The 24,867-nt window shown below is 51.1% G+C and overlaps 5 protein-coding genes across 5 annotated transcripts; 2 read left to right on the top strand and 3 right to left on the bottom strand.

Annotated features, from left to right (window-relative positions):
- Positions 1–241: 241 nt before the first annotated feature.
- N7525_007819 (uncharacterized protein) lies at positions 242–1,498 on the bottom strand (the record flags this gene model as incomplete). Its single annotated transcript, XM_061214213.1, has 1 exon — positions 242–1,498. One exon carries the CDS (start codon positions 1,496–1,498, stop codon positions 242–244), a length of 1,257 nt encoding a protein of 418 aa, XP_061068644.1.
- A 2,516-nt stretch (positions 1,499–4,014) lies between these two features.
- N7525_007818 (uncharacterized protein) lies at positions 4,015–10,311 on the bottom strand (the record flags this gene model as incomplete). The annotated part of the gene is made up of 1 exon (XM_002568229.2): positions 4,015–10,311. One exon carries the CDS (start codon positions 10,309–10,311, stop codon positions 4,015–4,017), a length of 6,297 nt encoding a protein of 2,098 aa, XP_002568275.2.
- Positions 10,312–11,360: 1,049 nt separating this feature from the next.
- On the top strand, positions 11,361–18,703 carry N7525_007817 (type I polyketide synthase; the record flags this gene model as incomplete). The annotated part of the gene is made up of 2 exons (XM_002568228.2): positions 11,361–15,263; positions 15,413–18,703. 2 exons carry the CDS (start codon positions 11,361–11,363, stop codon positions 18,701–18,703), a joined length of 7,194 nt encoding a protein of 2,397 aa, XP_002568274.2.
- A 155-nt stretch (positions 18,704–18,858) lies between these two features.
- Positions 18,859–21,220, bottom strand: N7525_007816 (uncharacterized protein; the record flags this gene model as incomplete). The annotated part of the gene is made up of 2 exons (XM_002568227.2): positions 18,859–20,784; positions 20,849–21,220. 2 exons carry the CDS (start codon positions 21,218–21,220, stop codon positions 18,859–18,861), a joined length of 2,298 nt encoding a protein of 765 aa, XP_002568273.2.
- Positions 21,221–21,617: 397 nt separating this feature from the next.
- Positions 21,618–23,530, top strand: N7525_007815 (MDR family MFS transporter; the record flags this gene model as incomplete). Its single annotated transcript, XM_002568226.2, has 4 exons — positions 21,618–21,630; positions 21,723–22,716; positions 22,782–23,155; positions 23,211–23,530. The coding sequence occupies 4 exons, from the start codon at positions 21,618–21,620 to the stop codon at positions 23,528–23,530; spliced, it is 1,701 nt and encodes a 566-aa protein (XP_002568272.2).
- Positions 23,531–24,867: the final 1,337 nt, after the last annotated feature.

The following is a 24,867-nucleotide window of genomic DNA, read 5'->3' as shown; positions in this document are numbered from 1 at the left end:
CTGTTATGCTGGCTTTTCTGTCTAATATAAGTGTAAATAACGGCAATGCGCTGGTAGTAGTGTTTCGAGGTCAGAAGTGGGGTTATATATTTAGAAAACTAAGCGAATGCGCTGTTCTGCTATTGGCTGTGCTTCTGCTAGTGCGAGATCAGATTTATGATGCAGATGGAACGAATATAAGAAAGAAAAAAAGGGCTAATTCTCAGTTGCACTCAAAACATCACTGCCGCCAAAACATCGACTACCGTCTCACCAACCGCTCCAAACAATCCCTCCCCTCCTGATGCCGCGCATGGTACGTCGCAATAAGACTAACTTTCACCGTCTCAGCCCCATGCCTCTTCTCCCCAAAAAGAATCGCCGGCCGATCCGCCAGATTATCAGCGATCTTAGATTCCGTGCTCGTGTCCCGTCCAAACGACGTGTAGCGGACGATATGCATCGTCATGACAATGTATAGTTGGTAGCAGGTCCACGCGTACTGAACCAGCGGCGGCATCCAGAGAGTCGAGGCCAGTAATCCTAGCGGAAATAGAGCGGCGAAAAGCGCTATAATGCACAGCTGGAGAATCTCCCTGGTTCGGTTCCGGACTGGGTGGCCGTAGTGTCGGAAGAACTGCTGCACGAGGGCTGAGGGACCTGTAAACAGCATGAGGTCGCCACCTTGGGGTTGGGGGAAGTGCAGGACGAAATCACGAGGTGATTCGGCTTCGGCGGTCGGCGTGGTTGATGGTGATGAGGTGGAGGAGGAGACAGGGGTGAGGGGCTCGCGGTCGAGGGCGAAGAAGGCGCTCAGGAGGCGGAGGAGAAGCGGGGCTAGCCAGATGAGGCACCAGAGTGACCGGCCGATGGCGTAGATGACGGCAAAGATAATGATGCCGGAGAGCTCGGCGATGAAGATGCTGAGGTAAACTTGTAGGCCTGGTCGGCCGCAGTTCTCGCGCACAAATGCCGTCTGCGAGGCTTTATCTTCTGCCGTTGCTGGAGTGAAGATGAGGTGGTAGACGGCGACTTTCGCTCGTAAGGGGATGCGGCCATTTTCGGCGGACGGGAGGATGCCCTTCTCGATGGCAGCGCCCGTGGCTGGAGGGGATAGTCCTGCAAGTGATCCAGGTTTTTCGGCGGGTAGAGGCATGTAATGAAGAGCTCGCGCCCACATGCAGTTACGCGCTGCGCGGGGCTCGGAACTAGCAGTACCGGGAATGGTGTAGGTCCAGTCTGTTTGCTTAAAGAACGAAGTACCCAGCATGTGGCCTTCGTGGGCGCCCTTAAAGAGACCTTGGGCGTTGGCGATATCGAAGGTGCTCAGAGCGGCTTTGTGCAAAGGACCCCCCATGGGCATCAGGAGAGCCAGGCTCGGGATGGATCGAAGTGTGAGGTAGGAGAATGATCGCTGGGGCCATAATAACGACGAAAACCAGATATCGGTGGCTGCCTCTGCTCCGATATAACCAAGCACCGCACCAAAGGCGCCAAAAACCCCGCCTTGGTCGGACATATCGCCAAGCGAGATGATTTCTGGTAACAAAGGGCTGTGGTCAGATCGAACTCACTCCTTTTGCCCAGATGGCCGGATCTGTCATGGTAATGATCAGATCGGATTATATGGCCGAGTTTTGATTTGGCCGGAGACCTGCTGAGCTGGTGGTGAGCGGGTCGGCGTTGTCAGGCTGATCTAGGCTTACATGGGATTCAGCCGCAAGATGGCCCCGGGTTGTCAAAAAATCCAGTCGGCCAAGGGTCATTCCATGACGGCTAACATGTTTTGCAATTGTTCATGTAGAATCTATCTTCAGATATACCATGCCCCTTGAATCGGGGACATACAGTAAACCAGTGAACATCATCCATGGGTGACGGTTTGGTTCAGGTCCAAAAGGTTGCCAAGACGGGACTAACTCCACCTAGCAGGAAGGCCACTTCATAACGTAGGTCTTCAGAATCTCCAGGGCTATGCCTCGCAACCTGATTATCAACTAATCCTAATATATTCGTAACCAACTCCCTTATAGGTACCTACTTACTTAACTAGGTAACCCTGCCCAGGTGTACCTAGGTACCTACCTAGACTTTGATAACCTAACGTAATCAACCACGGCGCGACGCGCACCGCAGCTATTTTTCAGATTAGAAACAAGGTGAAGATCGCTTAGGTTTTATATTTCCATTGTTAAATATTCACCACGTGACTACAAATATCAGGTGTACCCATGTTCTTACCTAAGTACAGGACATCTGCGGCACATTGGTACGCCCTCTCAAGCTCTTGTGGACGAGCGATATTTCAGACTTTTGGGATTAGATCCCAAAGTTGAAGACACGTTGACTCTTTAGCCTCGTCGTCTAGGCTGTCCCATTTCTTTTGCAGGGGTATCCCGGAAATAATAGTCATCGCAATCAACCTCTCTGGCTAACCCTACCACACAACATTCTCTTTATCCAACAACTGACCCTAACTCCAAAGAACGGGATTCACCAGTACAATCATCCCTCATGCAAGTCATGCGACTCCGGAATGTCCTTGATCAGTGTTTCCACATATACTTCTCTAGTTGGATTGTACACTTTGCGTTTACTGTAGTCGCGTCGTTGTACTGCCGACAATTACTAACAATTAACTTGAGATCGCCGACAAGCTCTTTCGGGGAAGTGTAAAAATCAGTATCCAATCGTTCCTCTATGGCCGACAGATCTATTGGTGATGAAATGACATTGTAATAGTGAGGGACTTTATCTTTGTTGAGCGGACTGACGAAGGGCTATGCGTGTTTGTGGTTTCGGATATGATTCAAAAAAGTCCGAAGTTCGTTGTGGTGAGGTCCACGGCGTGGTTCCCGTCATAGCTTATCTATCTCTGGAGACTAGCTTGTCGCCCAAATGGGAGGGATAGAGAGTGGATCGATTGGAGTGATGATGTCGCTAGCCCATTGTTGAGGTGGTGGGTGGATGATATGATTTTTGCTAAACGTACGTATCTTGGCTAGAACGGATTCCTTCTGCTTAAGAAGCATACGGCTAACTTCGAGATACCGTATTCGGGGAAGCATGGAGCATTGCATAAGTGTTCCACCTTCGTAATCCTTAATATACCCTATCTAGATAGATTTGTCTAATGTGATGTCTGGTAAAACCTTGTTTTTGAAAGTATCCGGTGGTATAATTATCGGCGTAAGTTAGAAAATGCAATCACCGGGGAAGTGGCTCTAATATAATTCTTTAAATGGGCTATAATATGCGCCCTATATCCTTTCACTTGCTGATCGGCCGACACCGTGTAAAAAAAAAAACAATTTCGGCAAACCCGCGGTCTCGGAATTCTCGATATGTTATTCCACCGATAACCTATGGAGGCATTTTAACGATAGCGATAGATAGATGAGCGCGGTCGTAAACGAGACGTGCAATGTAATCTTTAGGCATCCTCGGAAGTTGTTTCTGAAATAGGAATTTAAGGCCTGTAAGAATAATCATACTTTCTCTGGAGCCATCATTGTTGACAACTCAGTATTCGATTTCGCCGTTTCGTTCATCCAAGACCGTAGGCTTGAGAACAGTTAGAATTCTTCCTCCCATTTAGTTATCCTGACATACCTTGTCTTTGAAGGGAACCCTCCGTACAGCCGGAGTTTTAACATCCGGTTCTGTCAACACATCATGAGAGTCTTTGACTCTTTTAGCATCGGGGGCGGTATTGGGTCCTTCGTGAGCCGGACGCTTCGAGACGAGGTTTCTCTCGCTCTCCGCTGGAAAGGATAGCGACTCTCACTTTTCCATCTGCGTTGAATGCTGGTGAGTGTGAACTTGAAAGGATGGAACCAGTCCAGGTGACGTGGCATCCGACCTTGAGATGTGGTCGTTTGCCTCAGGCCTTACACCGGAGGCGGATGCCAGCTCAGCTCAATTTTGAAATGGCAGTGCGCCGCAAGTAAGAAGAGTGTGCCCATAGTAAGTTTCTTAAATATTCCCATACATGACGCTACCCAATTTATTCAACGTATCTTAATCTAGTCCAATCTACTGAAGCGAGCCCCCGCGAAAATGTTCGAAAGCCTTCTCAATCTCCTGGCCCAGTAAGTGCACGAATCCGGGCGTGGGAAGGTCCAGGTGGTCCCCGTAAATAGAAGCACAGATCAGCCTATCCTTACCAACATATTTATCCCAGCCATTGGGGCCGAGGTCCGAGTCCGTCTTATGTGCCAGACTCCAGCCAACAGCGCCCAGCCTGGGATCTTCCATGAATCCAGGATAAGCCTCTGTGGGAATATTCTGATCTCCAAGCACTTTCAAGAGCTTGGGGTCACCAGCAGCCCGTCCAATCATTCCTTTCTGAGCCCAGATCACCGCCGTACGTTTTACTGGAGGTTGTTCCCCTTTGCCAAGCGGTGGCGGGTTGTAGGCGGCAACAGAAGCAAACAGCGCTTGGAGGTGACGTATGGTCTTGTCAGACATACTCCACACGCCGCTCTCATCTTGTCGCGATATGGCTTCGAACATCGCCAACCCAAGGTCGCTCTTGGCATGCACATTCTTTGTGCGGGGAGAACACATGTCAACAAGCAAGAGACCATCGACCGTGTGGCCGGCTGCAGACAACTGGCGGCACACTTCGTATGAAATCATGGCTCCCCCGGAGAATCCTCCGATCCAGAAAGGTAGTCCCGTTGGTTGTTTCTTCAACAGAGCTTCAACAATCAGTTTGGCTGCTCCCGGAATACCCACATCGACAGTAAGCCTGGTGGGACACCGTAGGTACGGCGAATCAACACCGTAGATGCGGATTCCAGACTTTATGTGTGGGGGAAGGTGGATGTAGCTACCGATACTACCAGTACCATCGGCAATGAGGAAGAAGGGGGGCTGGCCTGTTTTAGAGGCACCGTCTTTCAACAACATCATTCTGACGTTGGGAAGAGGAGAAGACTCATCGATGACAGGAGCTTGCGGTTGAACCTTTGACGTTGGTGTTGGTTCCACCACCACAGAGGAGACGGCAGGCTCCTTGACAACGACGGATTGATCTTCGAAGTCAGAAGTCTCGGCCGAACTGACAATGGATGGATTGAAAGAGCTGACCGTACCGCTAGCCGGAGTCAGCTCGGGGCTTGAAGTAGCCGACGGATCCATTGCTCCCAGGACATGGCGTAAGTCTCCAAGCGTAGGATGCTCGACCACAAATGATGGAAGCAAATCAACACCAGTGGCGCTGGAGACGGTGGCTGTCACCTCGATGGCCATAATTGAGTCAACACCAATTTCGGCCGGGGCAATGTCGTCAGTGAGCTCTGTGATGTCAATGCCGGTCTCTCTGGCGATGCTCTCAAGCAGGACTTGGAAAGGCCCAGGTCTGACAGGAGCCGCATCTTTTTCTTCCAAAACCGATACATCTGCAGGGTGGACTGGAGCCACAGGAGCATGCTCCTTCTGGACCACCTTCGAAGTATTGTTCTTCTGTGGGGCAGATGATCTCGGTTTTCCAGAAAGTATCTGCCCCAAGACGGTATTACTGATCCTGCGGAACTTTAAGCCAGAGCACTGGGCCATGAGTTTATAGGAAGAATCGAAGATGAAAATCTCGCAGCTTCTCGTGTCATTGTCGACCTGTGAGACGCGAACGTAGGTGAAGTACGTTTGCTCTGGCTGGAAAGCGGCTGTCTGCTCGAAGCTGTCAAATCCACTGTTTATGAAGCTTGTCCCACTGCCGTCCTGCTGGTTTTGCGGGTTTGCATTGACCGTGAAGCCGGCGAGGTTTGCGCTCGTCTCACCCCAGTACGGAGATGCCACAAATTGGGTTCCCACAGGGTCCTTCTTGAGGACGAGTTCTGCGGCAGACTCGGAAAAATCTTCCGACACATAGGCCTCTTTGATTGCCTTGTAATGCGCATCGTATTGGACCTTGGCACCAAAGAGAGCGTAGAATATATCTGGACGGAACCGATGTCCGCGGCCATCTTTAGCCGCCTGAACGACGTCATACATTCTGGTCTTGATGAAGTAAGACATTCGGTCCCAACCAGCCTGCAAATCTTCCATGCTGTTACAAACAGTCAATGTGCAGCTTCCGAGATCATAGTTGGTACCGCGATGTAGCGGAGCCGCTTTCCATATAACTTGAATCTCATTTCTGGATGAGTGCTTGATTGAGACCGTTGTAAGAAGCTCTCCGTCGGGACCGACGAGGTGTTTGGTCAATGGACGTGACATGACCGGATTCCGAATAGCCAGCTTCCCGACATCTTCATTTCTGCCGTTTGTCTCGAGCGCATAAGTGGCTGCTGCAATGGCCGCTTCACAAAAAACGCTCCCAGGGCATATTGGCTCGTTCACCATCCGGTGGCCATCAATCAGGGCTGTCAGACCCGGGTCCACAAGCGAAGCGCCAATTGTCACGTCGATGCCATTGGAAGACGAACTCTTTCGAACAACATACTGTGCACACGTCGAGATGATTTTCTGTTGCACGGGAGCAGATGAGTGTACAGAAGGCGCTTGCTCGCCACTATTGACATCGGTGTAGGTGACCCAGTAATCCTTGAGATCCCATGCGTACGATGGAAGCGTCACCATCCGCAGGGAACTCTTGTAGGGCTCGTGGAAGTTAAGCCAGTCAATAGTCACACCCTGCGTGTAAGCTGTAGCCAGACACTTAGTGATGGAGACCCAAGCGTGATCCCGCCCGGGGCCTTCAAGGGTTGACACAATTCTCTTTGTCGGAGCTGACTGGTAAAGCGTAGCTCTAACAAAAGAGCCACAAATCGCGCTTGGACCAAGTTCAAGCCAGGTAGGATCGTCCAACCTTGCCTTGATTGAATTCAGGGCGCCGACAAAGTCAACTCTCTGCCGCATCTGCTGTGCGAGATAGCGTGCACCGAAGGTACCAGGTCCATCAACAATAGAGCCAAGTAGAGTTGATGCAACCGGGATTCTGGGAGCCGAGTAGGTTATTCCCGCTGCAATTGAGATGTAGTCGGGCAAAATCGGGTCCATTTGAATGGAGTGGAATCCATATGGCACCGTAAGCGTCTTTGAGTGTTTCGACTGCGCTGTCAGATCCGCTTGCAGGTGAGAGATGTCTTCGGTACCGCCGCTGATAACTGTAGCGACCGGGCTGTTGATGCATGCGACATCACAGGAGGAGTAGCCTGGTCGAGATCCAAGGAAGTCCTGGACGTCCCTCTCAGGTATGGACACGGATAGCATTGAACAAGTGTCCAGTTCACAGCGCTCGAGAAGCAGAAGGGCTCGGCAGCCGACAAGGTATAGCACATCAGCTAGAGAAAGAACACCAGAGATGTGCAAGGCCGCGTACTCGCCCAGCGAATGTCCGATGACCATAGAAGGCTGCACGCCAACTGAGCCCCAGAAAGCCGCAAGACCAATCTCCAGCGTCAGCACAGCTAACTGGGTTTGCACGGTGCTTTGAACAGACATATCAATGCTGCCCTCGGTGATAAGATGGAGGAATTGAGGGAATCCGTGCTCCTCCGAAATGCTCACGCAAAGATGAACTGTGTCACGGAAAACTGGGCTTGTATGATACAGGATGCTCCCCATTCCTGAATAATGGGAGCCCTGTCCCGTGAATAAGAAAACAATTGGACAGCTCTGCGATGGTGATGGGGATGAGTCGAGCACCTCCGAGGCTTCAAGCTTGGTGATGAGTTCTTCAGTCGTGGCTGCAGTGCAGGCGAATCTGAACTGATGGTGCATTCTCCTGGCAGTGGTCGTGTAAGCAACGTCCTCAATTCTTGCAGTCGGATTTGCTCGCAGCCAGTCAATTAGCTTGCGCTTGTTTGCAAGATATGAAGCCTGCGTTCTGGCAGAGCTTGCAATAACATGGTTCTCTCGCGGGTCTGCAGCCCATTGCTTGTTACCGCCAGGGGTGTAGTCTTCCAGTACCATGCATGCATTACCACCTGCTGCATCAAAGTTGTTGAGCAGAATACGTCTTGGTTTGCCGGTCTTCTTGAACTGCTTGGGTTCCGCGGGAATTTCAATGTTATAATCCGACAGGGGCGGGAATCTAGGGTTGAGGGCATGCGGCATGCCGGCCTGTGGTGGTATGATGTTCTTCTTGAACATCATAATACACTTGATCAACTCTGCCAGACCAGCGGCAGCCTCACTGTGACCGAAGTTTCCCTTGACACCGCCCACCATCAATGGCCCATCGACGGGCTTCCTTTTCTTGAAAGTGTTGGCCACCGCAGAAACCTCTGCAGGATCACCGACCTGCGTGCCAGTACCATGCATCTCCACGTATGAGATATCGTCAGGTGAGACTTGTGCATTGCGCATGACCTTCCGGAAGAGTCGTTCCTGGGCACCGGAGTCAGATGTGGTGATAGAAGTAGAGTTACCTGAATGGTTCCTTCCAGAGCCGACCACTACGGCCAGAATGTTGTCGTTGTGGGCCACCGCGTCTTCAAGTCGTTTGAGAACCACAGCACCTACAAAGTCACCACGACAGTAACCATCGGCATCATCACGGAACGGCTTGCAGTTGCCAGTGTCTGACAACACGCCAGACTTGCTGAGACAGGTAAACGAGTGAGGATAGCTCAAGATATTGTTGGCTCCAGCGACCGCCATGTCGATGTCCTTTGAAAGCAAACTCATGCACGCCAGGTGAATCGAGGCAGTGGAGGAGGCGCAGGCAGAGTCAAAGGAGTAAGTCGGCCCCTCCCACTTGAAGTGCCAGGCGAGGCGTCCGGGTCCGAAGGCACGCTGAACCCCCTGCAGTGTGTATGCGTCGCATCCAAGTGTTGGGTGACTGGCATCATGCCAGTCATCGGTACACTGCCCCAGGAATGCTGCAATGCGATGGGGATCTGTTGTTTGGGTCTGTCCGTCCGAGTACCCGGCCATCTCAAGAGCTTCGTATGTACACATCAAGAATTGCCGATGACCGGGATCCATAAGCATGGCCTCACGGGGGGAGATTTTAAAGAAGCGTGAGTCAAATACCCCTGGGCTTTTCATAAAACAGCCATATCTAGTCGTCATGACGCATCTCTTCTGGTCTTTCCCGTGCTCGGAACAGTAGTACTCGTCAACGTCGAAGCGATCTTTTGGAACCTCTGTACAAAGATCCTGCTTGGACACGATGAGATCCCAGAACTGTTCTGGGTTGTCACTTCCAGGGCCACGCTCAGCCATCCCCACGATAGCGATGCGTCCAGAAGCCAGCAAGTCTTCAGCCTGTGCATGAAGAAGAAACTTTTGATCTTCAACAGATACATTCCTTCCCTCTGCCTTAAAGACGTTAGCCAGGTAGGGTGCGTGGCTACTGGACCCAAGCTGAACGATCCTGACGTTGTTGGCCCCGAAAAGGTGGTCGTTGAGCTTCTTAGCGGCCACAGTGACATCCAAAGGGCGCGACAAGACCTGCGAGCACACGGTTCTAAGCAAGCCCCCCCAGTTGTCGAAGGTGGCTAAAGGGTCATCCAAACCCCAAATTCCGTGGTTGGGACAGCTGATAGGCCGGTTCAAAACGCTCAAGTTGTCTCCCACAATGTAGTCGATGTCCACAGGCGAGGTGTTGAGGGTGTGTTGAAGAGCTTTAATCTCAAGTGGGTTCTTCGCGAGAGTCTTTACTGCTGGACATTTTCTAATGCAGAGTTGTATAACAGATGGAGGCCCAATAACGGTGTTCCACCCCACACCCGAGACACCTACTTTGGCTCGTTTGATAGGCGGGATGCCTACGCTCTGCTGAAACTGGTCTAGAGCTGTGCGAAGATCATCCGCAGATATCCCCAACACTGCCCAGCCCCAGATGCCAGGGTGGTCTTCCATTGATCGGGATCTCACCGATGTGAGCTTGCAGAGCCTCACGAGTACCCTAGTCACCTCCAGACATGCGTCGACGAGGGTATCAAAGTCTTCGGCGACAGCCAAAGCCGAAAGACTGATCAGTCCGCCCGATATACCAAGCCATTCAGATCGTGCATTGGGTCCAAGAAGGGATGGCTCTTGCTTGGCCCATTGGAGCAGAGTACCGACTCTGAGTGTATGGAGCAGGAGGGCTCGCGCAACACCGAACTCATCATTGCTATGACGATATCTGTCACCCAGCTCTTGGAGGCTTGTAAAATGACCCAAGCTGTTTTGCAGAGCACGATCTAACAGAATAGTCTTCGTCTCCGCATTGACGACACATGCCAGATTATCCAAGAAGGACTTCAACCATGGGGTTGAAGCAGCTTGATTGTAAAGCTGGTCAATTCCCTCAATCCACGAATCAGTCTGATCTCCAAACAGGAGAATGGTGGTCGTAGTCGGCGCCTGCGGCGGGATCGTTGTGAAAGTCATTTTGCTGTAACAGTTGATAGTGAGGAAGAGAAAGAGAGAATAGAAGTCAATGTGGACACCGTCGCTAATATAGAGGTACGGACTTTATCATTTGCCTACATATATACCCTTCCGGAACTAACTACCTAGGTACATGGGCTAGTAGACAGACTTGTTACGCTCACTACATATCCACATACTTCCTTGTCGGGAAGGATTGACGTATATGCACCTGGAGTCGTTATCACATCACCTAACATGCTCATGATAGGCCTACATCATTCAGACCTCAATACTCAGCATAATTCTAGACTGAACTTATCGTGTTTGCGAGATAGCCGCAACCTCTTACGGCGCCGGTGAGACTGAAATTAACGCATGTATTGCATCCGGAGTCAAATCCCCGCGGGTAACTCAAGGTATCCACGACACGGCCTGACGGTAACCTTTATTGGGCGTCTTCTTTATTATCGCATTCCATATACGATGATAGATCAGCAGCTTACGGGATGCTAATTTTAAGTATACGAGCTGCCGAGCATTTTCGCCGTACTCACGGCGGAGATATTCATACTACTGATGGAGTACGTATCTAACCTATTGTAGCTAGCGGACGTCAGAGAGCGCAGGATGTATTAGCGCGTCCGTGTTGGAAAGTATGTGATCCAATAAAAGGCCGCCGATGCTAATGTTCGAATAGACTTCGCCTGTGCACGTCAGGCCGGACACGGGCGCTGCAGATAAGATTTTAGGCTGCAGATGCCATTTTAGTGCCGTTCCACCGCGGGATGACACTATCTTGAGTAGCAGACGTTTGAAATCAAGTCAATCACTGGCTGGAAGAGCCAATTTGGTAGTGACAAGATCCAATGGTGTGATATCGCTTGCAGTTGAGTGGTCCTCTCGTGCCCGGTGATATTGTTGACCGAAATTGGGGAACAGCGTGGGCCTTATCCTGTCAAAAAGAGCTGATGGAACGGAGATCATAATTTGAGAATAACAAGAATTTCCATTATCCTTCGTTACTTTCAGTGCAAGTGTTTTCGCTGGTCGTTCATCTGTCTTTCAAGATGTCATCGACAAGTCGCAACGGGGCCGACATTCCAATCGCCATTGTAGGCTTGTCATGCCGCTTTCCCGGCGATGCTTCGAGTCCATCCAAATTCTGGGACCTGTTGAAGAACGGCAAGAGTGGGTTTTCACCTTCTACAACTCGATACAACGCAGAGGCATTTCAACATCCCACGGGACATGGAAACCGCCAGAATATCATACCCACCAAAGGAGGATATTTCCTTCAGCAGGGCCCATATGTGTTCGATGCAGCATTCTTCAACATCACTGCAGCAGAAGCAGCGGCATTGGATCCGAGACAACGCATCGCAATGGAGGTGGCTTACGAAGCATTGGAAAATGCGGGTATGCCCCTTCAAAAAGTAGCGGGCACCCAAACCGCCTGCTTCATGGGTTCCTCGATGAGCGACTACCGTGATGGAGTCGCAAGGGATTTTGCACAAGCTCCTAAGTACCATATTCTCGGTGTCAGCGACGAGATGATCTCGAACCGCATCTCCCATTTCTTGGACATACACGGCCCCAGTGCTACTGTACAGACGGCTTGCTCATCGAGTCTCGTGGCGATCCATATTGCCTGCCAAAGCCTACGATCAGGGGAATCAGACATGGCTCTCGCTGGTGGCGTTGGCCTCATCGTTAGTCCAGACGGTACCATGCATCTCAACAACCTCGGATTTTTGAACCCAGCGGGACATTCGCGGTCGTTTGATGAAAACGCAAACGGCTACGGCCGCGGTGAAGGCTGTGGTGTCATTGTATTAAAGCGGCTGGACCAAGCCGTTTACGATGGGGATAAAATCCGTGCCGTCATCCGTGCCACTGGTGTTAACTCAGACGGCTGGACCCAGGGAGTCACCATGCCTTCTGGTAATGCCCAGGCTGCGCTCATAAAGTACGTATACGAGTCCAACGGATTGGACTACGGGGAAACCCAGTATGTGGAGGCACATGGCACTGGCACGAAAGCCGGAGATCCTATTGAAACCAAAGCCATTTACCGGACTATTGGTCAAGGAGATGCAGCCACGAAATCATCACGCAAGAAGCTCTGGATTGGCAGTGTCAAAGCGAACATTGGCCATCTCGAGGCAGCTGCAGGTGTCGCGAGTATCATCAAAGGAGTGCTTGCCTTGGAACATGGCCTTATTCCCCCTAACATCAACTTCACGAAGGCCAACCCAGCGATTCCGTTACGTGAATGGAACATGGCTGTACCGACAAGCCTGACGCCATGGCCTGTTGTTCAAACAAAACGCATGAGCGTCAGCGGATTTGGCATGGGAGGCACCAATGCGCATGTGGTGATGGAAGCAGTCACCTCCACAAGCAACGGAGTCACTTGTTCACAGGCAGACACGCCAAGGCTTTTCGTGTTCAGCAGCCACGACAAAGCTGGCTTCAGCCGTATCGGAAATTCGCTCGTCCAGCATCTGAAAACCCTCGGACCTGCTGCATCCAGTCCAGAATACCTTGCCAACCTTTCACACACCCTCGCCACTGCTCGATCGGGTCTACTCTGGAAGTCGACCTGCTTGGCAGAGACTGCGAGTGACCTCTGTGAGCAACTTTTGAACACGCTGGGCGAAGATGCCACGCGTCCACCCACCGTCCACCCTCGAATTGGACTCGTGTTCACAGGTCAAGGAGCCCAATGGGCTCGCATGGGAATTGAGCTTTTGGAGCGACCTGTTTTCCGTGACTCCGTGGCGAGGTCCGCTACCTTTTTGAAAGCGATGGGGTGTGATTGGGATCCAGTCGAAGAGCTTTCCAAGGAACAGAAGGATTCCCGGCTCGGTGTCCCAGAAATCAGTCAGCCCATTTGCTCGGTGCTTCAGATTGCTCTGGTGGACGAATTACGGTCGTGGGGCATCACACCGTCGAAAGTGGTCGGTCACTCCAGTGGAGAGATTGGTGCGGCATATACTATCGGCGCTCTCTCCCATCGTGGTGCCTTGGCTGCTGCTTATTTCAGAGGCAAGGCTTCCGCTGGTATCAACAAAGGGGCAGGGGGGATGATGGCTGTAGGCTGCTCACGAGAGGAAGCACAGAGATTGATGAAAGAGACAACTCTTGAGGTAGCTGTTGCCTGTGTAAACTCACCCTCGAGTGTCACACTTTCGGGCGATACAAGCACCCTCGAGGCTCTTCGGGTCATTCTTGACAAGCGTGGCGTGTTTGCTCGACGACTTAAGGTTGACGTCGCGTACCATTCCTCACACATGCACGCCTGCTCAGGTAAATACTACACCTCTATCGAAGACCTGGAATGCACCCTTGCGAAATCCACTGAAGAGACACATCAGGTCATGATGGTATCCAGTGTCACTGGCAGTGCGGTTGATATGGAGTTCCTCGGTCCTTATTACTGGATCCAAAACTTGATCTCGCCTGTACTGTTCACAGATGCGATTAGGGAGATGGTGACTCCTGCTTCTTTTGAGGGCGAGCAGAACAAGGATATAGACTTGCTCATCGAGGTTGGCCCACACGGTGCTTTGGGTGGCCCCATTGAGAATATCCTCTCTCATCATGGAATAAAAAATGTTGCCTATGCGTCCATGCTCACGCGTGAGCAGAGCGCGCTGGATACCAGCCAGAAGCTCGCCGCAACCCTCTTCCTCCATGGTGTCGCCATCAATGTGGAGAAGATCAACGGCGATTCAAATTGCCTTGTTCTGACCGATCTGCCGCCGTATCCATGGAATCATTCCGAGGAATTTCGCGCTGACTCGCGTGTTCAGCGAGAGTTGGTTGCGCAGAAATTTCCGACAAAGAGCCTCTTTGGTGCTCAACTGGCAACAATGGATGAAAGTGAGCGCGTTTGGCGCGGCTTCATCCGCCTCAACAGCGAACCGTGGCTCCGTGACCACACTGTCGGGACGACAGTGGTCTTTCCAGGTGCTGGAATGGTCAGCATTGTGCTAGAAGCAGCCCAACAAATTATCGAAAAAGGGAAAACCCCGCGTGCCTTTAGAATGCGTGATATTTCCTTCCTGGCTGCCATGGCGCTTCCTGAGGACTTGGCGACTGAGGTTACCATTCACATAAGGCCACACCTTCTGGCGACTTCCGGATCAACTCCAGCGGCTTGGTGGGAATTTACGGTCTCTTCTTGTTCGGGGCCCACAGGCCAAATGCGGAACAACTGCAGTGGCTTGATAGCGATTGTCTATGAAGAGCATAGAGGCCCTCATATGGTATATGAGGAGGCCAAGATGGAAGCCACGCAAATTGCAGACTATCACCGTATTGTGCTCGAGTGCCCACGAATTTGCTCTAACGAATACTTCTATGAGCGCATGGCCAAGGCTGCTCTTCCATACGGGGACACGTTCAAGGGCGTGGAGAACTGCCATCCAGGTTGTGGCAGGACCGCCTACGATGTGAGGGTTCTCGACATTGGCGAAACTCTCACGAAAGGGAAACTGCAAAGACCGTTCCTCATCCATGGAGCCGCCCTAGATGCCGTTCTACAGGGCTGGCTAGGGAGTACCTGCAACAGCGAGGACGGTAGCGAGTTTGGCCTTGATAAACCCCTGGTTCCTACAGCTATCGGCGAGTTGGAGATCTCCGCCGATGTACCAGCTGATCCAGGATACCTCATGTCTGGATTCTGTGTTTCACACAAACGAAGCTTTAACGGATTTTCGGCCGACATCCGCATGTTCGATACGGACTTGTCCAGGGTTCTCTTATCCGTGACCGATTTCCGCACCTCGGAAGTGGAGATTGAGGAGGATGGTAATTTGGACCAAACAGGCGTCTTGGATGTGGACCCAGCTGAGATTATCTCCGAGGTCCATTGGAACTATGCGCTAGACCTTATGGAGCCAGCGGAAATCAAGCAAGCCGTTTCAGGTGCAGTTGCCACTACCACCAATGGCAGACTGATCGAGGTGAGTCAAACCCTTAGCCTCCCGTCAAGGTGACCTGTTTTTCGAGTACCCCTCTCCCTATCGGAGCAATCGCTGAAGAGGGTGCGTTAACAGGTTCACTTTGGATACGATTCTCAGAGGTATTACTAACAGTGATAAATGATTCGCAGCTTATTCGGTTGGCAATCCACCAGCATCCGGCTATCAAGATCGTTGAATTGGTCAAAGACTTGGCAGGCCTTTCCGACACGGTCATGGCCAAATTACACGACGGCCACATTCATTCAGCCCAGGTTCGGTATGCTTTGGCTGATGGTGGTGCAGGGAACGACCTGGCGACACACCTGAAGGACACCATATTTGGAAAGCCATTTGCACTTGCCGCTCTGGAAAGTGTATTGTCGGCCGACTTTGCACTTGCAGATCTCATTCTTGTTCCTCGTCAAGTCAACGATTTTGCTGGTGATGATTTCGACGAGATCTTGAATCGTCTTCTTCGGCTGGCTAAACCTGGTGCCGCTGTCGCTATTGTTGATGCCACCATTAACGACGAAATCTCTGCATTGGCTAACAAGGGACTCGAGCGCATTTTCTCCATTACATCGGAGGCTGAGCAACTCACCCTCTACTACACTAGCCTTGATGATAAGGATAAACCAGGAAAGCTCATTAACGGCGAGCACCACGAAGAAATAACCATTCTCGAGCCAACACCATCATCCCCAAAAGTACAGCTATTTTCACAAAAGCTTCAAGACGTTCTGGCAAGTCAGGGACACTCAGTGTCAACCGAGACTGTAGACTCTGGCATGAAGATTGATGCTGTTGAAGGCAAGAAGTACATCTCACTCCTCGAGCTGGAGCAGCCGCTGTTGCAAGATCTCTCCGAGTCCGTCTACCGGAGCATCCAGGCACTAATATTGGGCTGCAAACGCCTCCTGTGGATTACTTCTGGGGAAAATCCTGCTCTCAGGCTTGTGGACGGACTTGCGCGATGTGTCAATGGTGAAGTTGCAGGCGCTAAGTTTCAAGTCCTGAGCCTCAGCAGCGAGGGCGTGCAGCACGGTCCCTCTCTGGCTACGCGTTTATTTATGACACCAGGTCGCAGTTCAATCGACGATAACGAGTTCAGAGAGCGAAATGGTCTCCTGCAAGTTCCACGTGTCCAGATGAGTCCCAAGGAAAACACCCAGATGCACAACCACCTCGAGGATTCGACTCGCGTCACCAACTTGGTGAATGGCGATCAGGCGAAGGAAGCTGCCCGATTCCGTCTCACAATTGGGAAGCCTGGCCTTTTGGACACATTGCATTTTGTTGCCGATCGAAGCATTCTGTCGACGCCTCTTGGTGACGATGAGGTCGAACTGCAGGTAAAGGCCACCGGCGTCAATTTCCGAGATATCATGGCTTCTATGGGTCTGGTTCCAGTTAGAGACCTTGGCCAAGAAACCAGTGGTGTTATAATCAGGGCTGGTAGCCGCGCAGCCAGTTCATTCACGCCCGGCGACCGCGTCAGCACCTTGTCGTGCGGAGGTACGCACGCAACCATCACCCGATGTGACTACCGAGTCACTACAAAGATTCCCAACACAATGAACTTTGAGGAAGCGGCAGCTTCGCCCATGGTACACGCCACAGCATATTATGCTCTCGTTCGACTTGCCAAGCTTCGCCCAGGCCAATCCGTTCTGGTCCATGCGGCGGCGGGAGGTGTTGGACAAGCAGCGATACAGTTGGCCAAGTACCTTGACTTGACTGTCTATGTCACAGTGGGAACAGAAGACAAACGCCGGTTTATCAGCGAGCATTTCGGCATTGCCGATGAGCAAATTTTCAACTCGCGCGATAGCAGCTTTGTCAAAGGTGTAAAGCGGGTGACAAATGGCCGCGGTGTTGATTGCGTCCTCAATTCGCTCTCTGGGGAGCTTCTTCGAGTATCTTGGGGCTGCCTTGCAACCTTTGGCACGTTTGTCGAAATCGGTCTACGCGACATCACCGAGAATATGCGTCTCGACATGAGGCCCTTCGGCAACAGCACGACATTTACATTCTTCAATATCCAAACACTCATTGATGAAGACCCCACAAGTCTTAGTGAAACTCTCAGAGAGACCTTCAACTTGATGCAGCAGGGTGTTCTTCAGGCGCCGTACCCATTGACTGTGTACCCTGTCGGTCAGGTGGAGGAAGCCTTCCGTACCATGCAGCAAGGGAGGCATCGCGGAAAACTGGTGCTGTCATTCACCGGTGATAATATCGAGGCGCCGGTTCTTTGTAAGGCCAAAGACTCACTCATAGCTAACTCAGAAGCAACCTACCTTCTTGTTGGCGGTTTGGGTGGTCTAGGACGCAGTCTGGCAATGCAGCTCATCGCCTCTGGATGTCGGCATCTCGCTTTCATCTCGCGATCTGGTGACAGTAAGCCGGAAGCGAAGGCTGTTGTTAAAGAGTTGACCGCAGCTGGGGCGCAAGTCAAGGTGTTCCGCGGAGATGTCGCCGATGAACCCTCTTTCCTCGCTGCTATGCAAGAATGTTCTCGGCAGCTCCCACCAGTGAAGGGAGTAGTGCAGATGGCCATGGTTCTCCGGGATGCTATCTTTGAGAACATGACACATGAAGAATGGACAGTTTCGCTCCGGCCAAAGGTCCATGGAACGTGGAACCTACACAAATACTTCAACCACGAGCGGCCACTTGACTTTATGATCTTCTGCTCGTCTATCTCCGGTGTCACCGGCAACCCTGGTCAGGCCCAGTACGCGGCCGGTAATACATACCAGGATGAGCTCGCTCACTACCGTCGCTCCCAGGGGCTCAAGGCTGTCTCGGTCAATTTGGGCATTATGCTGGATATCGGCGTGATTGCGGAAACAGGTGCCCACAACTTCAAAGTCTGGGAGCAAGTGCTCGGTATCCGCGAGCCTGCATTCCATGCTCTTATGCGAAGCTTGATCAACGGCCAGCAGCACAGCGGAACCCGGAAAGGACACCCCTGCCCTGCACAGGTTTGTACCGGATTGGGGACCGCGGACATACTGGCCGCTCATAGTCTCCCCAACCCGCCTTGGTTTAAAGACGCACGGTTTGGACCATTGGCTGTACCAAGTTCATCGCACGCTTTTCGGAATAGTGAAGGTGCTGCTGGTGCTTCGCTTGCATCCAAACTTTCTGAGGCAGGTAGCAACGCAGACACTGCCAGTGCCGCAAAGATTGTTACAGGTGCTTTGGTCAAAAAGGTGGCTGAAACCTTACGCATTCCGCCCTCCGAGGTAGATCCAAGCCGCGCCATGTATCACTACGGCGTGGACTCGCTTGTGGCGCTGGAACTGAGAAACTGGATTACGCGCGAGATGAAGGCAAACGTAGCATTGTTGGATATCCTGGCCGCTGTTCCGATCGAGACTTTCGCGGTGCTAGTTGCGGAGAAGAGTAAGCTGATTGTCGGAATGGCTTCCTGAATGGTATATAGATTCTTGTTTTGTTCTGTACTGCCATGGACTAAGTTAGAGAGTAAAGCTATGAGCGCTGCATTACGTTGTTTGAGATCGTGTTGAAACTAATGTCACGATACACTGAAATTGAAGGCTTCGCTGCATTTTCTAATACGTCTACGCTACATCCATTCATCAACAGTCTCATCGTTCGCATTGCTTCTCATCAAGCTGTCAAAAAATGCCATGTCCACACCCTGGAACGCCCAGTCCTCTGCTCGGGCAGTCAAGCCGGGGTATCCTCCGTGTTGTAAGAAATGACCGGAGAATTCATTCGGAGGTTGGGGCGCGATTTGTGTAGGAATTCCGCTCGCACCGATGGCTGCAAGGGCATTTGGTGATATCGACGGTGTCTGGAGCTGAATGTAGCCAGCATCCGCCGGTTTAATTGTGTCAGTAATCAGCATCTGTTGCGCCCTAGTATGCCCGTATTGGCGCATATGGTGATCATCATGAACGGTCCCTGTCCTTATGGTGTCTTTAGGTATATCCATCATTTGCGACTGGAGAGGGCAATTCGTTGTGGAGCTCGATGGGTGTTTGGGAGGTTCTTTGCTCATGCCCTGGCTGGCAATTTTCACGATTCCAAAGTAAGGAATGTTGACGCTGACGACGGTATCGTCGGCCTGATCAGGTAACAACGACTGGGTCCCGGCTCCTTGAATGCTAATACTCTGCGCTCCATTCCCGGTGCCGACTTCGACCGCCAGAAGACGTCGCAGCAAGTCTACGCTCTGCGCGCTCAATGTGTCTGAATTAAGGCGATTGACTTCTTTCATATTCTCTTGTGCTTGCTCAATCATGGCACGGTCGCTGATATATTGATGAGCTAGCAGATTCTCGGCTTCGGGGTGGTTGCTGTCAATGTGGGCCAATAGCAAGGTCATGGCCGCCATCAGAGCAATAAAATCAACGGTACGACAGCTATAGGCGATCTGGTTGAAGCTTCGTAGGGTGATAAAGCGTGAGAGAACTTCTCGTGAGGCGTTTACGCAAGTAATTCGGGAATATTCATATTGGCGCCCAGTCGAGGAAGAGCGAAGCATATAAGGTAGGTGAAGCTGGTTGAGGAGGTTGTAGTGAAGCACTTGCGCAAATAATCGCCGCGTGTCCCAAAAAAGGGCTTGAGAATCGGTCGATCTGGTGTTCAGGTTTGGTGCAAGCCACCACTTACTGGGAAGACTCCTGGCCGCCTTTTGCAGCTCCACGTCAAGAGTTCGAGTCATGGCATAGTCATCCAAGTTTGGATCGGATGCATCACGCTCCAATATTCTTGATGAAAGAACACAGTGTATTCGTTCAAGACGGCCCATAGGAGCGTCCATTGCAAGCAATGCATCAGAGGCCATGCTGCGGTCGAGGCACCCTTGAGGAAGGCCCAAGAGTAAACAGAGCTGGCGGTCCAGGAAGACAATTCGAAGCCACATGAGCTTTGGATGACACCTCGTGTTAGGATCGAGCAATTGAAACTGAGTCCGGTTATCCGGTCGGTCAAGTCCCATTAGCTGGGCAATGCCCATAGCTCTTCGATTTGCGACCCAGCTCCGTCGGAGACTCCCGATATTGGCTTGGTACATACTCTCAATCATAACGCACTCTAGAGCCTCGATACTGCCAAGAAGCTCGTCCTTGGTCGTGACGAGATTAATAGCGAGATCTGCTAATCGTTCCATCATGGCCCGTGGCGACTCTGATAGGCTCTTCAACTCTTCGTGTAGATCAGGGTGCACATGCTGCAAGAAGACGGCCAGCTGTAGCATATGCCTCGCTACCAGAACAGGGTGTACATTTGGTCCGGGAATTTCTAGCAAGCTTTCGGCGGTTTTCAGCCCGGTTTTTTCAAGCGTGGTGTAAGGCATGGTCAAGATCTCGTGAGCGAGGACGGACGGACGATGATAGGCTTTGCATATCCTCTGCGTATCTTCCCATGGTGGCAATGACTCATGTAGGAATGGTGATAGCTTCTGATATTTGCCGTGTGGAACTGATGCATCGGTGATGGCTTGTCCAGAGTTATGAGAAAGGACATCATGGTCGGCCGGTTGATACTATCGAAAGCAACTAGTACCTAGGGACCAACCAGATGGCATTTTTGAATCATTGAAAACATACCTTGGAAGATTGGTGGAAGGCGAGATACCTAGAATTCTCTGAGATTGTAGATGCAGGCGTCGGAATACCAGAGCTCATTCTTCTATGATCTTCACTAGGCGTCAAAGGTGTCCGTGCTTCGTCGGTATAGTTGATGCCCCGGCCAATATGCGTATTCGGTTCATGACCAATCCGATATTTGGAGACCCAGACATCCTCCGGCATCTCTTGGCTTACGCATCTGGAGCCTCGGCGACGACAAGGGTTGCAGATGATATTACTGAGCGGGTCGAATACGCACTTCATCTTACGCCGCTTGCATTCCCAGCAGCTGTGGGTCCCTTTGCGCACCTTCTGCCGCTTCGGCCCGGGTGGAGGCAGCATCGGGTCCATGCTTTCAAAGAAACATAACTGCCAGACCAAAAGACCCTGGAGACAGGAGAGGGAGCTGCGAAATGAGAGAAAAAGAAAAACGCGGCGGAGGAAGACCGGCGGAAACAGGGAATCATCCTTTTTTGAGAGCTGCAGGGGCCGGGCCAATCTGATCATGAGTCAGCAGCAGTTCGCCCGTGTTCCAAGGTTCACGGCGGTCGAACGTAACGCTAACCTTATTTGGGATTAGCTCCGGAGATTCATCAGCGAACCGGCGGTCGAAAATATACTTCCCAGGCTCGCTTTTGTCACATTCGAGTCTATCTCAGCCCATTACTTGAAAGATTCCAAGGTTCCACTTCCCCTGACTTATTCTTGATAATCGACCTTCTGAACTACCTAGGTATCACTCGACAAGATGTCTCCTATATGTATGCGTGAACTGTGTTCGACTGTCTTCCTCTCAATCTCTTCTTCTTGACACATCTACTCTCAAACCGAAAGATACGCCGAGACTGAGTAGTCCGGAAGACATTGATGTCTTCTGAGAACCCCCTGAGAGCCGATATGGCAGCAACCAAGCCGGTTAGCTCGCCCCATGACGAGTACACCCCGACAGACAGTAACCAAGAGAAGCATGACCGCGATGAGGCCTTGGCTGGCGAGCCTGAGTATATTAAAGGGCTGCGGCTATTTCTCATCATGCTCACCATTTTCATGAGTACTCTCCTCGCTGCCTTGGAGATTGGAATTATCGCGACCGCAATCCCCGGCATCACCGACGATTTCCACCGACTAGACGATGTTGGCTGGTATGGAAGTGCCACTTTCCTCCTCGTCGGCGCATCTTCACCAATGTGGGGGAAGCTGTACAAATACCTTCAGGTCAAATGGGTTTACCTGGGGTCTATTGTGTTCTACTTGGTCGGTAGCATTGTCGCCGCCGCAGCTCCCAACAGCACTTCTGTGATTGTCGGTCGAGCCATTCAAGGCTTGGGAGCTGCAGGAACTCTCGGTGGCTCGGTACTGGTTATCAGTCTCGTGGCTGAGCCAAAGAACCGCCCTGTGTTGATTGGTAGCTGGATGGGTGTCTTCATGGTATCGACCATCCTCGGGCCCGTCATCGGCGGTGCCTTCACCAGTGGAGTCTCTTGGCGATGGTGCTTTTGGATCAACCTGCCTCTCGGAGCTCCCGTTCTCTTCTTATGTCTACTCTTCTTGCGCGTGCCGAAGCACGTCAAGCCTGCCCCGGCCACTTGGACGGAGATCATCCTGCAGCTTGACTTGCCGGGGTTCAGTCTGTTGCTTGGGTCGCTGGTATGTTTCGCCTTGGCTCTGCAATGGGGTGGCCAAACCAAGGCATGGAGCTCTGGGGTTGTCATTGCCACCTTGGTTCTTTGGATTGCCTTTACGATCATCTTTTTTATCGTTGAAGCATTCCAGGGCTCACGCGCTATGGTCCCGCTGGCGTTGCTGAAGCCTCGAATGACATGGGCTCAAGCTTTGTGGTGCTATATGTCAGTGTTTGGCACTTATTTTCTTGCTTACCCTCTGCCAAGGCTAACGACAACCTATTTCGCAGTTCTAATTCCTCATTCTACCAAGTTATGTTCTATTTGCCCATTTATTTCCAGTCTATCCACGGCAAGTCGGCTGTCATGAGTGGTGTTGATACTCTTCCGTTCCTGGCCTTCTTCTCTTTGGGAGCCTTGATCAGTGGTGTAGTTGTTGGGAAAACACGCCACCTGATGCCTTTCCAGCTAGTCAGTGCGCTGCTTATGGTTGCTGGCATGGCCCTATTCTACACGATGGGTGTCGACTCGCCCCAAGCCCGCTATCTTGGCCCTCAGGTTCTCTATGGATTTGCGCTGGGCCTCGGTAACCAAATCCCGATGACAGCAGTACAGGGCTTCTCAAGCCGAGAAGATGTAGCAAGTTCCACTGGTATCATGCTAAGTATGGGCCACCAACCTCCCTAATCATGTCTTTTTTCCCACTGACTTTGTATCAGTGTGCCAGTCTATTAGTGGAACATACTTCGTCATCGTGGCGCAGTCCCTCTTTGCCAACCGCATGTTACTGACGCTTGCGGGCTCCAACTCCAGTGTTGACACCGCCAAAGCATTGGGAACAGGCGCATCCGAGATTCAACACGTTTTTAAAGGCGACGAGCTCAGAGCTGTGACTAATGCCTACATGGTCGGGATTAAAGATGTTTTCGCCTTTGGACTGGCCGGTGCTGCAGCTGCAGTCCTGTTGGCTTTGCTCATTCCTCTGAGACAGCTTCCAGATCACGATAGTAAGAAGAAACTGGAGACAGGTGCCGTTTGAGGATCTTTTGTCGGCGCGGGAGGACTGGCGCTCAAGGAAGCTGAGACGGTGCTGTGGCCCAGTCTGCCTGAGAGATAGGGCCAGGATGATAGAAAATAGAACAAGGCAGGAGTTCCAACATTGTGGAATAGTGAGCCCATTAAACATATTAATATATATATTCGGGTAAAGTGATATCTAAGTGCTCTCTCTGTAGGTGTGCGCATTTGCTTTGGTCAATTCACATACAAGTTTTTCCAATCTAGTTCTAGAATTTCTTGTCGCCACAATTTAAACCATTCTGGATTTCTAAGGGGGACGTTAGTGACATATACATCTTGGAAATATTGATGTATCCCGGAAGATCGACCAGATAGACAAGTTAGCCTGTCTTGGCCTTTTTCGTTTTGTATATGTACATATCCCACACAATACTATTCATTCAACCTGGCACCGAAAAGGAAGGAACGACATGCAAAACTCTAAAAAGAGAAAAAGAGAAAAAAATAGAAGACTCTAAATTTAAACGAAATAAAAATCCTTGATCTTCTATACATATTCCAGATCGAAGCTAGACAGACCTTACTACTATCGAGATGAGGTTGAAATAAGGTCGCCTGTTAAATAACTCCCCACCAGTCATAGTTGAACAGCGAGGATCAAAAAAGACAGTATTCGAATTCTGATTGGTCAGTATCCTATATTCAACTAGTTCTTAGATTTAACCATGGTTCAATTTATTACATGGCAGGACAACTCGACTGTTTGATCAGAACAGCTTCACTTTACTCTATCTGATCCTTCAACCTACAATGGGTTTTGCCTCGATTAGAACTGAAATTTTGGAAATTGAACACATACTCGCCAAGTGTACACTCAAAATTTATAAAAGTCGCCTATCATTGAAAGGATCAATCAATTTGAGGTGGGAATCGATCAAACCAGGCTACCTATACGAGGTCACTATAAACTTAGTCAAAATTACGGCCGTGATCTACTTGCCTCCCTGTAGGGTATAAATAGACACGCTCCCCCTGAGAGTAATGTAAGTCTGTAAGTCATAAAAATTCAAAATGACAAACTCCACGCAAAACGAGACTCCCGGCTGGGTAACCCCCGTGGCCACTGCTGGTTCCGGGCTTCTCGGCCTCTGTCTGATACTGGGCCTGATTTTCTGGGCCGTACGGTATGTACAGCCTGCCTTATTCTCTCGTATTGGTCTATCATGCTAATGGAGAGATATGTGCAGTTACCTGGTGTTGAATCTCACTAGTGTCACATGCCCTTTCCCCATCTACATTAGAGACAATCAACGTCTCGCCTTCGAACCCCAAGTTCGACGGAGACCAGCATAGTCT

Source organism: Penicillium rubens (genome assembly GCF_028828025.1).
Source record: "Penicillium rubens strain IBT 27055 chromosome Unknown utg000003l_segment0_segment0, whole genome shotgun sequence".
NCBI classification, from domain to species: Eukaryota; Fungi; Ascomycota; class Eurotiomycetes; order Eurotiales; family Aspergillaceae; genus Penicillium; species Penicillium rubens.
This window is presented reverse-complemented; position numbering and strand designations above follow the sequence as displayed.